The 17,140-nt window shown below is 40.1% G+C and overlaps 1 protein-coding gene across 1 annotated transcript in view; it reads left to right on the top strand.

Annotated features, from left to right (window-relative positions):
* The first annotated feature begins 5,740 nt into the window (after positions 1–5,740).
* LOC124152858 (E3 ubiquitin-protein ligase mind-bomb-like) overlaps positions 5,741–17,140 on the top strand; it is a 30,152-nt gene continuing 18,752 nt past the window's right edge. Inside the window, exons 1-6 of the mRNA XM_046525909.2 lie at positions 5,741–5,878; positions 9,287–9,536; positions 10,375–10,546; positions 12,753–12,868; positions 14,049–14,249; positions 16,799–16,920. Coding sequence (XP_046381865.2) covers positions 9,308–9,536; positions 10,375–10,546; positions 12,753–12,868; positions 14,049–14,249; positions 16,799–16,920 — 840 coding nt within the window. The 5' untranslated portion in view covers positions 5,741–5,878; positions 9,287–9,307. The remainder of the gene's footprint in view (positions 5,879–9,286; positions 9,537–10,374; positions 10,547–12,752; positions 12,869–14,048; positions 14,250–16,798; positions 16,921–17,140) is intronic.

The following is a 17,140-nucleotide window of genomic DNA, read 5'->3' as shown; positions in this document are numbered from 1 at the left end:
ACTTTCATAAAGAGGTCGTCTTTTAGTGTCAGTTGAGACGCGCCATTTCCTACTCTGATAAGTTGATCTTTTAGCTCCAGTTGAGCCACGCCACTTTCTTTTCAGATGAATTGGTCTCTCTTATTAGCTCCAATTATATAGTCTCTTAATGTTTCAGTTCCAGTTGAGACGCGCCACTTCTCATCGTTATGGTCTTACCTCCAGTATTCATGGTCAAGTCAAAGAATGATATGCAGGTGTTCCAAATGATAGAGGGTGTTAACTCACCAGATCTAGATATCCTGTATTTGCCTTGGCATCCAATTCAAGAACTCTTGAACGTTATCAATATACACAGCTGGTACTAGTATTTGGTTGGTTGGTTTGTTGTTTAACGCCGCACTCAGCAATATTCATGCAGTATGACGGCGGTATGTAAATAATCGAGTCTGGACCAGACAATCCAGTGATTAATATCATGAGCATCGATCCACACAATTGAGATCGATGACATGCATCAACCAAGTCATCGAGCCTGACCTTCCGAACCCGTTAGTCGCCTCTTACGACAAGCATAGTCGTCTTTTACGGCAAGCATGGGTTGAAGACCCATGTGTTGAAGACCTATTCTACCCCGGATCTTCACGGGTGCTGGTACTTGTAAATCCGATTTTCATATACAATGCATTACCAAGCTAAGCTAAGGGCTATACATATTTATATATTTTGCTCACTCTTTGCATTAATAGCAATATTACGAAAATTAAATCTCAACATGGGCATACTGGCATCCGCGTACCAGGTAAACATTTCGTGGTATCCAGCTGACTGCACTGCGACATCAAGTGTTCCAAAAGGGGGGTTGGTACCCTCATGACACCCCAGTTACTGTACAAAGGCAGGTGTGGTGTCCGCTGCTGTCATCAGGAAGCATGATGTCGATCGTTTGTCGATCGAGTGGGTGAGTATGGTTTTACGCCGCTTTTAGTTATTTTCCCGCAATATCACGGCAGGGCACACCAGAAATGGGCTTCACACTTTGTACCCATGTCGGGAATCGAACCCGGGTCTTCGGCGTGACGAGCGAACGCTTTAACCACTAGGCTACCAGACCGCCCCTCGTGTGTTTAAAACAATTTTGGTACACCTACTAGAAGATTGCAATCAAACATTTTAAGAAATATGTCTTAGTAAATTTACAAAATTGTTTACCACAAGTATGCACGGGACGTGAATGTTCAGAATTTAGATCCAATATGTACCTTTATTTTATTGGGGGCGATTGGGTCTATAAACAATGGAATCAGGCAAACAAGTGATTGATATAATGAACAAGTTTAGAGCCCCGTTCCATGCCCTTAGTGTATGGCGACACGAAATCACCTGAGTCCACCATATTCGTTTGCTGCAATGTCGTATCGATGAAATGCGAAATAGATATAAATCCGAAAGGGACAATTCATCTTAAACTGTTTCAAAATTATTTCCTTGTCCTTACCAACTCGTCACCATAATTTCAGACATTGTGAGGGTAGAAAAGTTGTTTAACAAACTCTCATTGTTTGGTTTTAAGGCCTGTTGTTACAAGAGGCGGTCGGGTAGCCTAGTGGTTAAAGCGTTCGCTCGTCACGCAGAAGACCCGGGTTCGATTCCCTCGTCCCTCGTCGTGATATTGCTGGAATATTGCTAAAAGCGGCGTAAAACCATACTCACTCACTCACAATAAAGCATGTGACATTGATCTAATTTACAAAATTATCTCCCCTGTTTAGTAAAATGCGTATATATTTCTGTACCCTTTCAGCCCATAAATTATTGGTGAGAAATACTCTTTTAAGCTGGTATTGCCAAACACTGCCTAATTGTGAATAAAAATAACCTTTGTGTCGAGATAACCCATAAATGTCCCATTAATATAGAATTTTTACTTTGTCTCTTTCAAACTGGCAAATATTTGAAATTGGCATGTTTCGCCACCTAAAAACATTAAACAGAAAGTGTTTTAGATTTCCTGGGTGTATTTCAAAGTCTTAAGTAAATGAATCATTAAACTTAAGTGTAATTTTCTTTCATGTTGTGGTATTAAAGTGTTTTCGTCTATTTAAGGGGCTACTTCCCTTTATCGGCTGTGATAGACGGTATGGTTCACTGGTCAGTGTTTGAGATTGCTGGCCACTATCCACTTTCTGGTAAAGTTCATTACCTAGCCTCATATGTATGAGAAGGTTAAAGCTGCTTAATGTGTCCCTGGCCAATTTCTGGCCTGAATTCCATGCTTTCTGTCCAAATTTGAATAATGTTTCTGATTTCTTACCATGTGTACTTATGTCACCAGGTTATATCAGAGGTGCTTCTACTTTTGATTTTGGGAGTAAAAGAAAGCACAAACATTTGTGTTAGCCCTGTGTTGCTAGATGATTTACCAAATGTGGACAGTCATAGGGTGTTTGATAGTATAAACAATGCAGGGATGTAAATTCGAACAATCCCAATCACATCATGTTTTTACGGTCAAAACCATATTCCATGAATGTTGAAGACTCTGCTATGATCTGATGATATAAACACAGGAAGGCAAACAACTGACCATTAATGAATTTGAAGTTTCTATTTTTATTTATGTTGAGGTTTTAAGATTTGTTCATTTTTACCAGAATTTGGACTTAGTCTCAAAAGGGTGGGGGTAGGTGTCGTTTCTGTAGCACAACTTGAAAACTGTGAGAAAATTTTCATCCAAACTTGGTACATGTATTAACCAAGTGGTGCCTTTTGCTATTTAGGAATTTTAACAAAAGATAATTTTTCGTCTCCATGGCAACAAGTTTGACTTTGACTCCTCTGTTTATAGTTGTGTGTTTGTCTGGACTATATATCTAAAACTAATAGGTATTCTTTCTTGAAACTGTGCACACACAAAGACCAGGTTATCGACGGCGTGGGTCGTTGCTCATTATATCAATCACAGGATTTTCCGGTCCAGACTCCATTGTGTACCATTTATGTCCGAGCTACAACACAAAAAATCACCTGGAAACAAACACTCACAATAGACAATAATCCCTCTCCATAATAAGGCGGGGCTTCTAAAAGATATACAATGTACATTGATGTTTTTCGGCTTTTCAACTATGCCTAGAGTGAGTCGCAGTGAATACTAGAAAGACTGGATTATCAGTGTTGAAGGTATGTAATAACTCGGGTTCCTGAAACCAATGATTGAGAGTGTGAGCACCGCTTCAGGGTATGACGATACACATTCAGCCAGGTTATCCGTTTTCATTGATCCTCCGTGGTTCTTATTTCTAGGTTGTGGTATATGTTTTCTTTTTAGGTTTTCATTTTCAAAATATTCCAAACTGAACAATATCATATATTTCGGATAGTTTTTGATCATGTTGGTACACTATCTATTTTGACGACTTGTATTTGTAGATCTAATCCAGTCCAAACATAATGAACTGTCAAGGCAAGTCTTTTATTCGTATGAGTGAGTGAGTGAGTATGGTTTTACGCCGCTTTTAGCAATATTCCAGCAATATCACGGCGGGGGACACCAGAAATGAGCTTCACACATTGTACCCATATTCGTATGAAGGCCACTGGCCCCTATACAGATAAAGTGCATATATACATATTACAATGGTACATGAAATCATAGGTAACTAACATCAGAGTATTCTTGTGTTTGCAAAACTTTGCCTCGTTTCATAACTTTGACATAGATATTTACCTTTGCTGGAGAGGTGAAAAACACACTTTTCTCAAATATCAAACGATGTAAGTGCATTGCTCGTTGAAAAGCTCTCCAAATTCTCAGACGTGTGATACCAAATCCTCGTTAGGGAAATACAACCATTTGAAGGTGTTCAAATTGATGTAAAAGGCCTCTGTTAGGGTGCTACTGCACGCGCATGCGCGACACCATGGTGGTTATTTTAACATAGTTGCATAGCAAATGTAACCCTTTCAATGTTTCAAAAGATTTCAAAAGATTCGGTCACTGCACAGTGCTTCAAAAAAATACATGCACATTTACGCCAAAAACGAAAATTGGCACGTTTCTCAAACACAGACAGTCAGATTTATTTGTATAAGGCCATTTGACCCATTGTACAAAATACATTTACATTTGTGCAGCCCATACATCCCCCAAACCATTATGACTTAGCAAAAGTCTGATATGCGATGCCCAGTTAGGACGTTTTCTATCAGCAATGGATAATAACATTTTATAACACTGGTATGGGTATCTGTTTGGACTCATTTGCAAAATCTTAAACCAATATTTAATGCATTTTACATAATAAATAGTATGAAGTGGATACCTACCACATTCACCATAGGCTACTGCATTTGCAGTCCTGTAGCCCGTGTGAAGTAAAAATTTACAACATTTGCGGTGAACAATTTCAATCGTATTCCATTTTTGGTATCCCCAAATCTCGGCACCATACATTAATATCGGAACAATTCTTTTATCAAATATAAAGAATGCTTCCGTAACCGAAATGTCATACCGTCTTATTAACGATTTAACTGACCAAAGTGCTTTATTTACTTGCTCACATAAAGTTTTACAGGCCTTAGTCCAAATTAATTTGGGAGTGAAAACAAGTCCCAAATATTTATAGGCACTAACCGTATTCATACGTTCACCGTTATAATACCATTTCTCATTTCTTGACAAGGGTCCTCCCATTTTAAACACAATAATTTTACTCTTTTAAGTATTAATATCCATACCCCATTTATCAGAGTATAAATATAATTCATCAAGACGTTTATGTAATTTTAATACACTGTCTGCAACAAGTATTAAATCAAACAGCAGGTCAATTATATTTAACATTTCCTCTGAGATAAAAACACCATCCTGGAATTTACTTTCCAAACATATAACTAATTCGTTGATAAACAAAGAAAACAGTACTGGACTAAGAGTACAACCTTGTCTTACCCCACATAAACTATCAATATACTCAGTAATTTTCTTGCCATAATCGTATGTTACAGTTGCTTTAACATGATTATACATACTCTGGATAATACATAAAAACTTGCCATGAATCTCAAACACACAAGATATACCAATGTCTTTGCTGACTTGGATGTATTTTTGCTGGAGAAGTGAAAAAAACAACACTTTTCTCAAATATCAAGCGATTACAGTGCACGTTGGGTCGTTGGAAAGCTCTCCAAATTCTAACAATCCGACACACCTGTAACGGGTCGTTAGGGAAATACAACCGTTTGAAGGTGTACAAATTGAAATCAGAGGCCTCTGTGAGCCCGACACAATGGTGGTTATTTTAACATAGCTGTATAGCCAATGTACATGTAACTCTACATTGTATATATATCCAACAAAGCGACGGCAACAGATGGAAGGGAAATTAGAGTTATGTCCCTTAGTGTGTCGTCTGCTCGAATTGTAACATAATTTTACTCCTACTCTTATGCTATAGTTTTATAAATGAAGGAAGTCTATATTTAATTTAAATGTAGCTGCTTGTTTCGGTTCTCTTATTCGATAAAAATCATATATTTTCAGAGATTAGACGTTTGTATACCCAATAAACAGTAACATCAATTTATTTTCACTCTACGACTCTCAACACCGTGTGACGAGATATTTTATCCGAAATCAAAATATGTTTTAATAATGTATTTGATCCGCAATATTCTCCGGATACAAGAGCGAATATTTATGTGTATGTCTATATCTGTCACTGGGTTTTTCCATTTGGCAAAGCGCCAAGATCTTATTTTTACTTTCGTTTTAGTCAGATAACAGGGCCCGACAAGGAAGCTCTTGTCGGTTGTATTTCACGTTAATAATACAGTAATCCGTTAAGGGTTTCCCGATCACAACATCAAGATATTGATTGGAACCTTCAAGGTAAGCTAGAACGAATCTACAGTAGTGTTACCCCCCGGTGTTAGAATTGGTTCCAGCAGCTTATGTGTGTGTGTGAAGATGCGACTTTGAGTGGGTGGTCAAGCTCCGGGACATTGTTTCATTGCGTGACATCGTTCCCCGACAGAGCGTTGCGTTGCTCATAATGTAAGACTCTGATATGATCGTTATTAAACGTCTCCCTTGTGTACAGCGAAAATTGTAATAAACACAATATATTGAAATGAAAAAGAAAGCGTATACAATTAATCGATTAGCTACAATGTTTGTTGGCTACAGCTGACGTGCATGGGTATCTTTCTGCAGGCATGAATATGAGTTCTGGGCAGGCCACATTGCTATTAATAAAACAGCCATTTGTGAATGACCTTAACCTTGTTATCATTGCTTCGTTAAGTATGCAGTACCCACATTCATATGTTTCTTGTCATAACAGTTTTGTGATTTGTGTGACTAACGGCCCAGCCGACCGTGACCCGCCTTCGCAGTGTCAAACATGCTGAACAATATGCGTGACAATGTTGTCTAGCTAGCTGTACATTGCACTTAGCTGGAGCTCCTGTCAAAAGTAAGGTCATCTCAGTGTACAACGCGGGCGTCAAGTGACGCGCGTGTGTGTGTGTGTTTGTGCTAGCGTGTTTGTGTGCGTGTGTGTTAGTGTGCGCGTGTGTGTGTGTGTTTGTGTGCGTTAATATTTTCGTATGTATGTATGTATGTGCGTGTGTATGAGTGTGTGCATGTCTGTGTGTATGTATATATGCGCGTGTGTGTGCGTGCATGTGTGAGTGCGTGCGTGCGCATGTGTTCTTGTGTATGTGAGTGCGTGTGTGTGCGTACTTGTGTATGTGAGTGTGTGTGCGTGCCTGTGTGTGTGCTTGTGTATGTGAGTGTTTGTGTAATTCGTGCGTGGGTGTATGTATCTGTGCGTGTGATTTTGTGTGTATGTATGTCAGCGTGCGTGTGTTTGTATGTGTGTGCATGTATGTGTTCGTATGTGTCTGTGTACGTGTGTGTGCGTTAATGTGAATGTGCGTGCGTGTGTGTATATGTGCGCGCGTGTGCGTACGCGTGTGTGCGTGCGTATTTGCGTTTGTGTGCTTTTGTACGTACGTGTGTGTGCTTGTGCGTACGTGTGTGTATGTGTGTGCGTGTGTTTGTGTGCGCGTACGTGAGAGAGAGAGAGAGAGAGAGAGAGAGTCCGCATGGGAGATTGTACGTGAGAGAGAGAGAGAGAGAGAGAGAGAGAGAGTATGTGTGTGTGTGTGTGCGTGTTTGCGCGCGTGATATCATGTAGTCCCATTAAACAATAATGTTTTTATTGACACAATATACCGTTAAATCAATGGGCGAAAGGACTATCACGTTACAAATGAACGATACATATGAGCTCAGTTACTACTCAGCTCCTAAAGGGCACGCTGTTATAGTTTGTCCAGTAATCTAAACATATTACTTCTTGTAAAATATTTTTATGGAATGTTGATATTTTTTACAATGTTTCGTTACTCAAGATTTGAAAAGATATTGAGTACCTTCTTCATATATCTGTCGGCGCTATTAAAGGGGATTTGAGAGGGGTATCGGGGTATCAGATTAAGCCAGTTGATGCCTTTTTTCTTCAGTATTGTTTTCGTACACCGAACAGTACACATGTCAAGAAAAGTTTGGTAATTAAATTTCTTTACAAAAGATTCAAGGAGAAACATGCCTTTGTCGCCCAGTAAGTCATTCACATAACGGATGCCTTTTCTTTACCAATTTTCATAGAACACTCCTATTCCATTAATCTGAATGTTTTCGTTTAACCAAATATTTTCCGTAAGAAGGTCCATTTCTGACAGTTCTGTGGAATAAATAGATCAAATGCGAATCAACCAAGAAGTCAGGAGATCTCTGTTGAGGTCATCGTTTTGACGCTGCAAACAAGTACTTAAATATAAGCAAGATAGGAAAATTTAAAATTCTATTTCTGCCAAGGGGAGTTAGGTGTTGAAACTCGTGTTTCTCAATTTCTAAAACATCTATAATAATTCAAATCAATTATTATTTCTAACTAAAGACAATATGATATTCTAAGGAGGTCAAAAGGACATTGGTTCCAGTTTAGCTTCCACTGTGGACATCGCCTCATTCTTGATTTTTTTTTCTTTCTATCCAACTTAGACGTGTCTTATCAATGTTTACTTTCAATCAAGAGAAGAGTGCAAAACAACTTAACGTGAATAGACAGCGCTCAGACACATTTAATATACAGGCTGTCTGCAAACTGTTGTATGAGGAACTCGACATTCCCCAATTTTTTTTACTTTTATATCTGCATTATTTCTGATCATTATTCAAAGTATTTGGGCACACAAAATGAATACATAACAGCAATGATACGTAATGCAATATTTCCGTGGTAACTTCTGAAATATGCCCTCCGCATTGATCGGGGCGGTCATCTTGTCCTCGTCCACTTACGGTACAAGCATGGGAAGTACTGTTTGGGCTTAGTCACACATTCAGGACTTTTACTGCCGTCCTTAATAGGACAATTCCCGATTTTAAATTTGTGAAAAGTCTGATGAAGATCCGGTGATTCGTGGCGGGAAATTCACAAATTTGTAAAAAGTTTTATTTAATCGCGACAACAATCAGATATTGTTCAGGAAGCGTCCCGATTCAGCCGTTTCCAGCCGAATTCGTCCCGATTCTCCCGTTCTTAATCCGAATCTGATCCGATTTGTATCTTCCGCATGGTAAAAGACGACCGAATCTGTCCCGTCAGCGTCTCCCGAATGCGGTCCGACAGAGATCAGACAGTGACCAGACAGTGAACCGACAAGATCTGGACGCAATCTTGACAATTTCTCCAAATCGTGCCCGTTCATCACGACAGCGTCCCGATCCACAGGACACCGTCGAGACAACACAGGACATTGTAACGATTTTGATCCGATGCAGCAGTCACGACATAGTCACGATTGTAATCCGACTAGACAAAATCGGCTGAGTTTCCCGAATGTTACCGGACGCGCCGTACTGTCGGGAGTGCTTGGTAGACCTCTCTGGACCTTCCCGATCCGTATCCGACTTTTTCTCTTTTCGCGTCGTAGCGCTGTCTGATCTCAAACGGGAGCAATAATCGCACTGTGTGAACGTAGCCTTACTGCGACTGTCTCTCTGGGATAGTTGTAACAACCACTGCACCTCTACTGATCCTATTTTCTCTTATAACCTAACAACAAGGGATACTATCTACTTAAGGACATGGGCGTACGTACGCTCATGTCATCGCTTGTTTTGAGATCTGAACCATTATTTCTTGCGTTATACTTCCGACCGGTTTTTTGGCCTTTTTCCAGCGCTTCCAGCTAATGCTGATTTGTAACTCATTGTCTGTCATAGCCTTCATAGTGTCCACACACGATGCCCTCTACTTACCCATGTCCGGGCATCAGAGTGGTCAGAGGTCCTGATTGGGCGGGGAGAGACCAAGATGGCGGAGAAGGTCACGTGGGAACGGTTGTCAAGATAGAGACTTCTGATTGGGCAAAAGGAAAAGTGTCCGTTATCTGGGACAGTGGCCGTGAGTTCCAGTACCGGGCAGGGTTTGATGGCAAGTTCGAGCTGCTGGTGTTTGACTCAGGGCCTACAGGTAAGACATATTATTAGTTATGGTGTCTTTAGTTGCCGTATACGGTGTCGTATTAGGTTAGCAGAAAAATATTGGGCTAGGCGTCCTAACAAATTTATTATGCACTATTTGGTATCTTTGTCGCAGTTGTCATGTCAAAACTTAAAACTCAAAACTTAACACTTACAATCTAAGACGTTAAGGGTCAAAGGGAGACTACTCTTCAAACCTCAGATAATCAAACCTTGTTGATAATTTTAACTGTATATGATCTTATTAAAGTCACGAACGTGATCCAAAAAAACACATAAAAATTAATGATTTTAAAACAACAAACAGTGTCGAATAACGAATTTCTGTACCAGAATTTTCATGGGAAATATGTGAGGTGGGTGTTGAAAAATCCAAGATGGCTGTTACTGACGGAACACGGTCTCACATTAGGTCAGTAGTTCTGCTCTCTGATTGGTCAATCTCACTTTGAGGCGTGAGTATAATTTATGTGTATGGTCATGCAAAAAATAACTCAATTCCAAATAAGCAGAATGTCATTGTTCAAGTTAATTCGTTTTGAACAACAAGCAGCACTTGAAATAAATAAATCCATTTTCTTTGAATTTTAGAGCTAAAATATTGATCAGAACATCCAGCTCGCCAAGTGGAAGACATTCTCCTTTGTTATAAGTTATCAACACACACACCGCCGGCACTACGCCCCCCCCCCCCCCCCAACCACCACCTCCACCACAACAATAATAACAACATCAACAACAACAACAACAACAACAACATCCACACTCCACAATATCCAATTATCGCCCCAAGATGCTGCAGCACAATCTATTTTTTTGTTAAACAGGTGTAAAACAAAAAGGAATAATTTGTGACGGGTGCAGAGATGACGATTTTACAGGACTCCGATGGAAGTGCATGGAGTGCCGAGACTTCGACCTGTGTTCGGCATGCTACAACACTGACGTACATAACAAGGGCCACGCCTTCCTCCGATCTCTCACGAACAACTCACCACAGTGAGTAATCAATTAACCAAACTATTTGCGATGCAAAGCAAATAATACGATATCATACCACTAATAACGTTACTGAAGTAGGTATTGAAAGTGCATGATGGATCGACTCTATCCAGAGAACGGATCCAAGTTGCATTTGACCATACCTGATAGCTTTTATGGCCTTTGATGGCATTTGATGGCCTTTCTACATGCCAAACTGAAATACTGTGAAAGCGGCGATAAACACTTTCACTCACTCACTCACTCTATGAGGTATGCGTAGCCATCAGGCAGTTTCGATGATGCAGTTGAAACGATAAGGTATTTTTGAAATATTCTGTGAATACTAGTCCTATGTATAAAGGATGTAAAAAGCAGAAACACAATATGTAACATTTTCGAAACATTCTAAATTTTAAATTCTAATCCAGTAAGTCCTATTACAAAAACAAGCCGTTGGTCGATGTGGGTCTATTGCGATAGACGCGAGCACATTGTATTTTCAAAGAACGTAATTATAAGGAAAGTTTACAGTAATGATTCCTAGGAAGTCACGAACATTGAAAACTTCGAATTCTGTGCAAACACGTATCACTGATTTTGTTTGTAAAACCTTTAACTATATTTCCATATCTAACGATGTGTAAGCCTCGGATATGACGGAGATTCATATGATTATGGAAAACGGTTTTGTCGCTTTAATGTGATGGTTTGACGTTGTGTACATTATGCGTTGCTGGATTGCTGATCATAGTCTATAATAATAATAATAATAATAATAATAATAATAATAAAAATAAAAAAATAAAATAAAAATAATAACAACAACAGTAATAATAATAATAATAATAATAATAATAATAATAATTTTTATGTTTGCCGAATGTGGGATTAGGGTAATATTTGTGACATACATTAATAGATTAATAAAATATATGAGTCAAACAAATGTTATATCCACCATAATATCACAAACGATGTACTTGGCGTTTTTAGCTGATAGTACAGTAAACTACGTTTATAACGAACACGCTTTTAACGAACTGACGGATATAACGAACTTATATTTTAGTCCCGGCCTTTTGTTCTATATATGCTGTATAGCCTGCAACCTCGGGGTATCGCGGTACTTGTCATGTACGCTAAACGGAACAAAATGCACTCACTAACCTTTATGTTTATTCGTGTTCTCTGTATCAGATATCATTCATGTTATCAAACAATGCATATTTTACTGATAAAAGTTCATTATTTACATTAGTAGCTCCGAGTAAAAGCCGGGCCACGCGCTCTGTTTGACAAGGGAGAGAACTCCATCGTATCGCGGTACAGAGAAAAGTTGTGTATGGAGGTCCGAATTGGACAAAAAGAGGACATAATTCTACCAACCACTTGGTATGATCATGCCAGACATCAGTGATTTGTCCAGACAAGTGCAAAGACAGCACAAGTAAAATTCTAAATGTGTTATCAGCAAGAGGTATTCAATGCATATTTACCGAAAAGTAAGAGAAAAATATTTTTATAAGTCAACATCAAAATATCAGAAATGATATTTTTATAAAGATTGTTTAAAAAAAATTGGATGACAATAATTTGTCAAAAAATGGAAAAATGTTAAAAGTCAACAATAAATATATAAAAAGCACTCCTAGTATGCCCAAAGTATGTATTTATCTTTTGGTTACTAGTGAAGAACGTATTTCTAAGTTTGGCATTATGGCCCTTATGATCTCCCAATAGATTCTGGGCACAGAGCGGGAAAAAATGTGCGGACTACGAAACTTCCGTTACCTCATTAGTCGCCATGAATATGCAAGTGATCTAGTTCAGGTCGATAGAGAAAGTTTACTTGGGGAACTGCGGGTTATATCGTTGGCCATTGATAGATGGGGGTAAGGCAATATTACAACAGATGCCAGAAATATGTATCAACGGATTAATAACTCCTTACTTACAGCAGACGGAATATTCCGAGGAAATTGAAATTGTTTACGAAGTGAGCACTTCCTGGTTACTGATTTGCATTAATAGACAGCCGCTAAGAGGCTTGTCCCCGCGTGAACTACCGGAAATCACAAATGCCGCGATACGATGAATGCCGCGGTACCATGGGGTCTGAGTATACATACTTATAACGAACTACGGTTATTACGAACTAAAATTAGTGGTCCCTTTGACTTCGTTATATCCGTAGTTTACTGTATACGTATTCACGTTTCAGTGAGCGGGTTTCTCCTCGTTCTTCCACCCAAAGAATTCAGTCTATTGGCCTGTTCAAGGAGGCAAAGGTCAGGCGTGGACCTCACTGGACTCAACGAGTAGATGGAAATTCAGATGGTCAGTTTTCAGCTCAACCTGACATTGTCATTGAACGCCACAACCCATAGGCCATACGCCCGTATACTCGTTAAACGTCACATTCCTCGTACCTTTAAAGGGGCGGTCGGGTAGTCAAGTGGTTAAAGCGTTCGCTCGTCACGCCGAAGACCCAGGTTAGATTCCCGACATGGGTACAATGTGTGAAGCCCATTTCTGGTGTCCCCCGCCTTGATATTGCTGGATTATTGCTAAAGGCGGCGTAAAACCATACTCACTCACTCACTCACTCATACTTTCAAAAACGAAACAAAGGGCTTGATCTGAGAATGCTCTTTCCTTGAAATAAATCTAGCACCATACAAACAAATGTCTGGTGTCAAATTGTGATATCATTACATTTTTAAAGAATCACCTTCAACACGAACCATACATTATTGTCAGTGCTCGGGGCATTTTAATTTTTTTCGATAATGGTTACAAGGTGTGTGTACTATTAGACTAATAATCGAACAACACAGAGACACAAAGTAAATCAAACACCTGAACACTGTATAATTTAGATTTAATAAGTTTTAAATGGCATTTGGAAGCTGCAGTATCAATGATAAAGACGCAGCGCAGCGTTTCGGTACAGACGCTTGTCTTAAAGTCTTCATTAATTATTAATTAGAGTATGTTTGAAAGTACTCAAGTGATTTTCAGTGGTGCGTTTTAGAATGGAGTTGCATTTCATCAACGTGTCCAATACCCGTTTGTTTCAGTTTGTTACAATGCCATCAAACATGTCAGAATTGGTATGCGTCTGGGACTCCATCAGTCGTTCGAGGACCCTCTGGTCGTAGATGTGAGTGATTGAGTGAGTGAGTATGGTTTTAAAACCATTTCAGCAATATTCCAGCAACATCACGGCGGGGGACACCAGAAATGGGCTTCACACATTATACCCATGTCGGGAATCGAACCCGGGTCTTCGGCGTGACGAGCGAACGCTTTAACCACTAGGCTACCCGACCGCCCCTCGTAGAATCACAAATTCAAAGCCTGTCAACACTGTACCCGTACTTTTTCGGCTGTCATCTACGACCCGCGTCATGTTGAAAAACCCCGGGCTCTCATACCGAAACAAAAACTCAAGAAATGTTCAACGTTGCGTTAAATCCAAATTTTCAGGCACGTGATGTCTCATCTTTCCTCACAGGGGGAGAAGGGAACATTGGTGAAGTCGTCAAAGTGGGCACGTTGACGGGAGGTTATACTCGAGGCGCTGTCAGTGTGAGATGGTTCGCAGACCAGAGCAGTCTGAAGGGATACCGTGCTGGCGCTAATGGAAAGGTCGAGGTCATCACGGTGAAGGGGTCACAAGGCTGGAGGTACTACAAGGAGCACCTGCCTGTCCTCGGTGAGTTGTTATGGCAGACATCGAAGTCGAAGTCTTGATAATTGAAATTCAAGCACATTGCTGTGATGGTTAGCGAGCCGATAGGCGCTAACTTTATTTATTACTTGCCCGTGAAGAGATCACCCGTTTAATAAACATACAGCTTTACTACACATTGTGTAATACCAAAACGCGTGCTTATGTACTCTCGGAACACGTTTCACGAACAAATATTGAAAGCTCTCAACATCCCTTGGCGTATTCAGCGACATTGAGTGTGGAGATGATAGATCACTGGGAGGAGCTTATGCACACTCGATGACCCCAGCAACCTTGTTGCTAGGCTGACGTCACATGGCATTGTTTCGCCGATGGATCTTGCAACAAAATTCAACAAATTACTTCATCGGGTATTGTGACGTCATTGTAAACTTTGAGCTGCAAGGCCCCGTTCCACAAGGTGATCGTACTCTAGCGCAACGAGAGTCTTTAGTCTAAGTTAAATTATGTGAGTTGTGATAGCCTTAGCACTACGATAATTTTGTGGGACGAACGCCTGAATTCTAAACGTGGACCATTGTATGATATTAAATTCATACGTTTCAACTTTTGACGTGTTTGAAGTATCATTCTGTTAAACTCAATTGGATTATACCATGGATCGTGTATGTGTCAGCCTATTTACACTCAACAGTATAATTCTAAAAACATTATAAATGACAAGTAATAAATAAAATACTAAACTCGCTCTCGTGTTAAACCAATTTTATGAAACTCGTGAATAGTTGTGGTATCTGACTCACTTTCGCTCGTCAGATACCAGAACTATTCACTCGTTTCATAAAATTGGTATTACACCGGAGCTCGTTTAGTATTCTATATATATATTTGTACGTGGATGCACGTCGATATATAGTCGGTTGAACAGAGGGAGGCAATACTTCGGCCATGCTCTTTATTTTCTGATCCAAGGGAGGTAACTCCTTCACACATAATCACAATGTTAAAGTGCAATGTAAAACACAACCATTGCGTCATATTGTGATATCACATTCCGTGTTAAGACCGCCTCCGTGGTCCAGTGGTAGAGCGTCCACCAGGAGAGCCGATGGTCTGACGTTCGATCCCCGGTCGCGTCATACCAAAAGATGTTAAAATATGGTACTTGTTGTTACCCTGTCTGGCGCTCGGCATTAAGGGCTAAAACAAGGACTGGTCGGCTCGGAGTCAGTATACTGTGTCTGAGTGGGGTATTCCTGTTAAACTGCGGCATGGTATCTCAGTGTGCTAGCACTATAAATCGATATAAGTCCGGACTAGTACAAGCAGCCACACACAAACACGTGCATGCACGTCGCTATATAAGTGCAATAATCTTGGACGCGACGTTAACCCCATTTCACCTCACCTGTGTTACAATGTATGACAATTGACACTTCGAATTGTTGTTATATATATAACAAGTCATGAAGCTGCTTATGAACCAGTTAAAGTTTTCCTTCTGCAATAGGGGGGCACGGGTGGCCCAGTCGTTTAAGGCGCAGTGTACCTTGGACACGCCAGAAACCTATGATTGTGGGTTCGAATCCCGGTTTGCCCCGATTATGTTTCTAGGTTTGTCAGCACCATGCCCGTGGTAAACGTCTGAGACCTGCATCACTTCGGGCTTTCCTCCCACATTAAGCTGACACGCCGTGATATAACTGGAATACTTTTAAAAGCGGCGTTTAACACAACTCACTCACTCCTTCTACAATAGACTACATGGCCTTACTTGACAAACCCGCCCCCGTGGTCCAGTGGATAGAGCATCTACCCGGAGAGCGGAAGATCGGTGGTTGAATCCACTGGACGCGTCGGACCAGCATACTTTTAAAGATCGTCCTGTTGTTTTGGAGATTAATGAACAGATTAATGGAATAGCCATTGGGATATCAATGCGGGATGCACTCCTAAATGATATGGGACTTCACTAACATGTACCTCAACCAGGGCTCCTGTTGAAGGCTGTAATCTGTATTGGGGGAGAGCGTTGGAACATTGAGGACCCTCGGTTCTTTCTTCATTAATCGACCTAGCTGATGAACGCATACAGAAAGGGTGTGGACGCTTTGGTTTTTTCCACTCGGTATAAAAGGGATAAGCCAAGGACTGGTCGGCTCGGAGTCAGTATACTGTGTCTAATACTGTCTCAGTGGGCTAGCACTATATGGACATGATATCTCAGTGGCACTCTTGCACTATAAAACGGCATAAGCCTGGACGAGTACAAGCAGCCACGCACACAAGTGCATGCATGTATATAAGTGAAATAATATTGAAATTGGTCAAACCTCTTATCATCTCATCTCACTAGCTTGCATGAAGGCAGCTAATCGTTGTCACGTGTATACTATTATTTTCAAAGTCTGTGGTAAGAACTATAGTCATACCACTATTGTACTTGTTGATCTTGTCATGGATGTTAATAAATTATTGACAATGTAGAAACGTGGACATAGTATTGGATTCTAAGACTATCCATGGAAAAATATCCTCTATATGTTTGTTCTTTATGTCTGCAATTCCAGATGTTCTTCAGCCAAATGACGTTCGGTTTAAAGTTGGGGACAAACTGAAAGTAGAGGACGAGAAAATATTTAGACGCGTGCATTCAGATCATAAGTTCTTACACGAAGACGGCATGACACAGGTATCTGTATAATGGCGAGTTAAGGTTGTTTGTTCAAGGTTACAACATTCAAGGCCACAACGAATCTTTCAAAAAATGTATAATATACTTGTGGAAGACATTTCCAAATTTGACGTATCAGTGACGAAATGATGTCCAATGCAATTACCTATATTAACTTGTACCATATGTTCCCATGTTATTTGAGATGAGTGAGTGAGTGAGTGAGTGAGGTTTTACG

The sequence above is a fragment of the Haliotis rufescens genome, unplaced genomic scaffold, assembly GCF_023055435.1.
Source record: "Haliotis rufescens isolate VD_foot unplaced genomic scaffold, xgHalRufe1.0.p SCAF_13, whole genome shotgun sequence".
Taxonomy (NCBI): Eukaryota; Metazoa; Mollusca; class Gastropoda; order Lepetellida; family Haliotidae; genus Haliotis; species Haliotis rufescens.
This window is presented reverse-complemented; position numbering and strand designations above follow the sequence as displayed.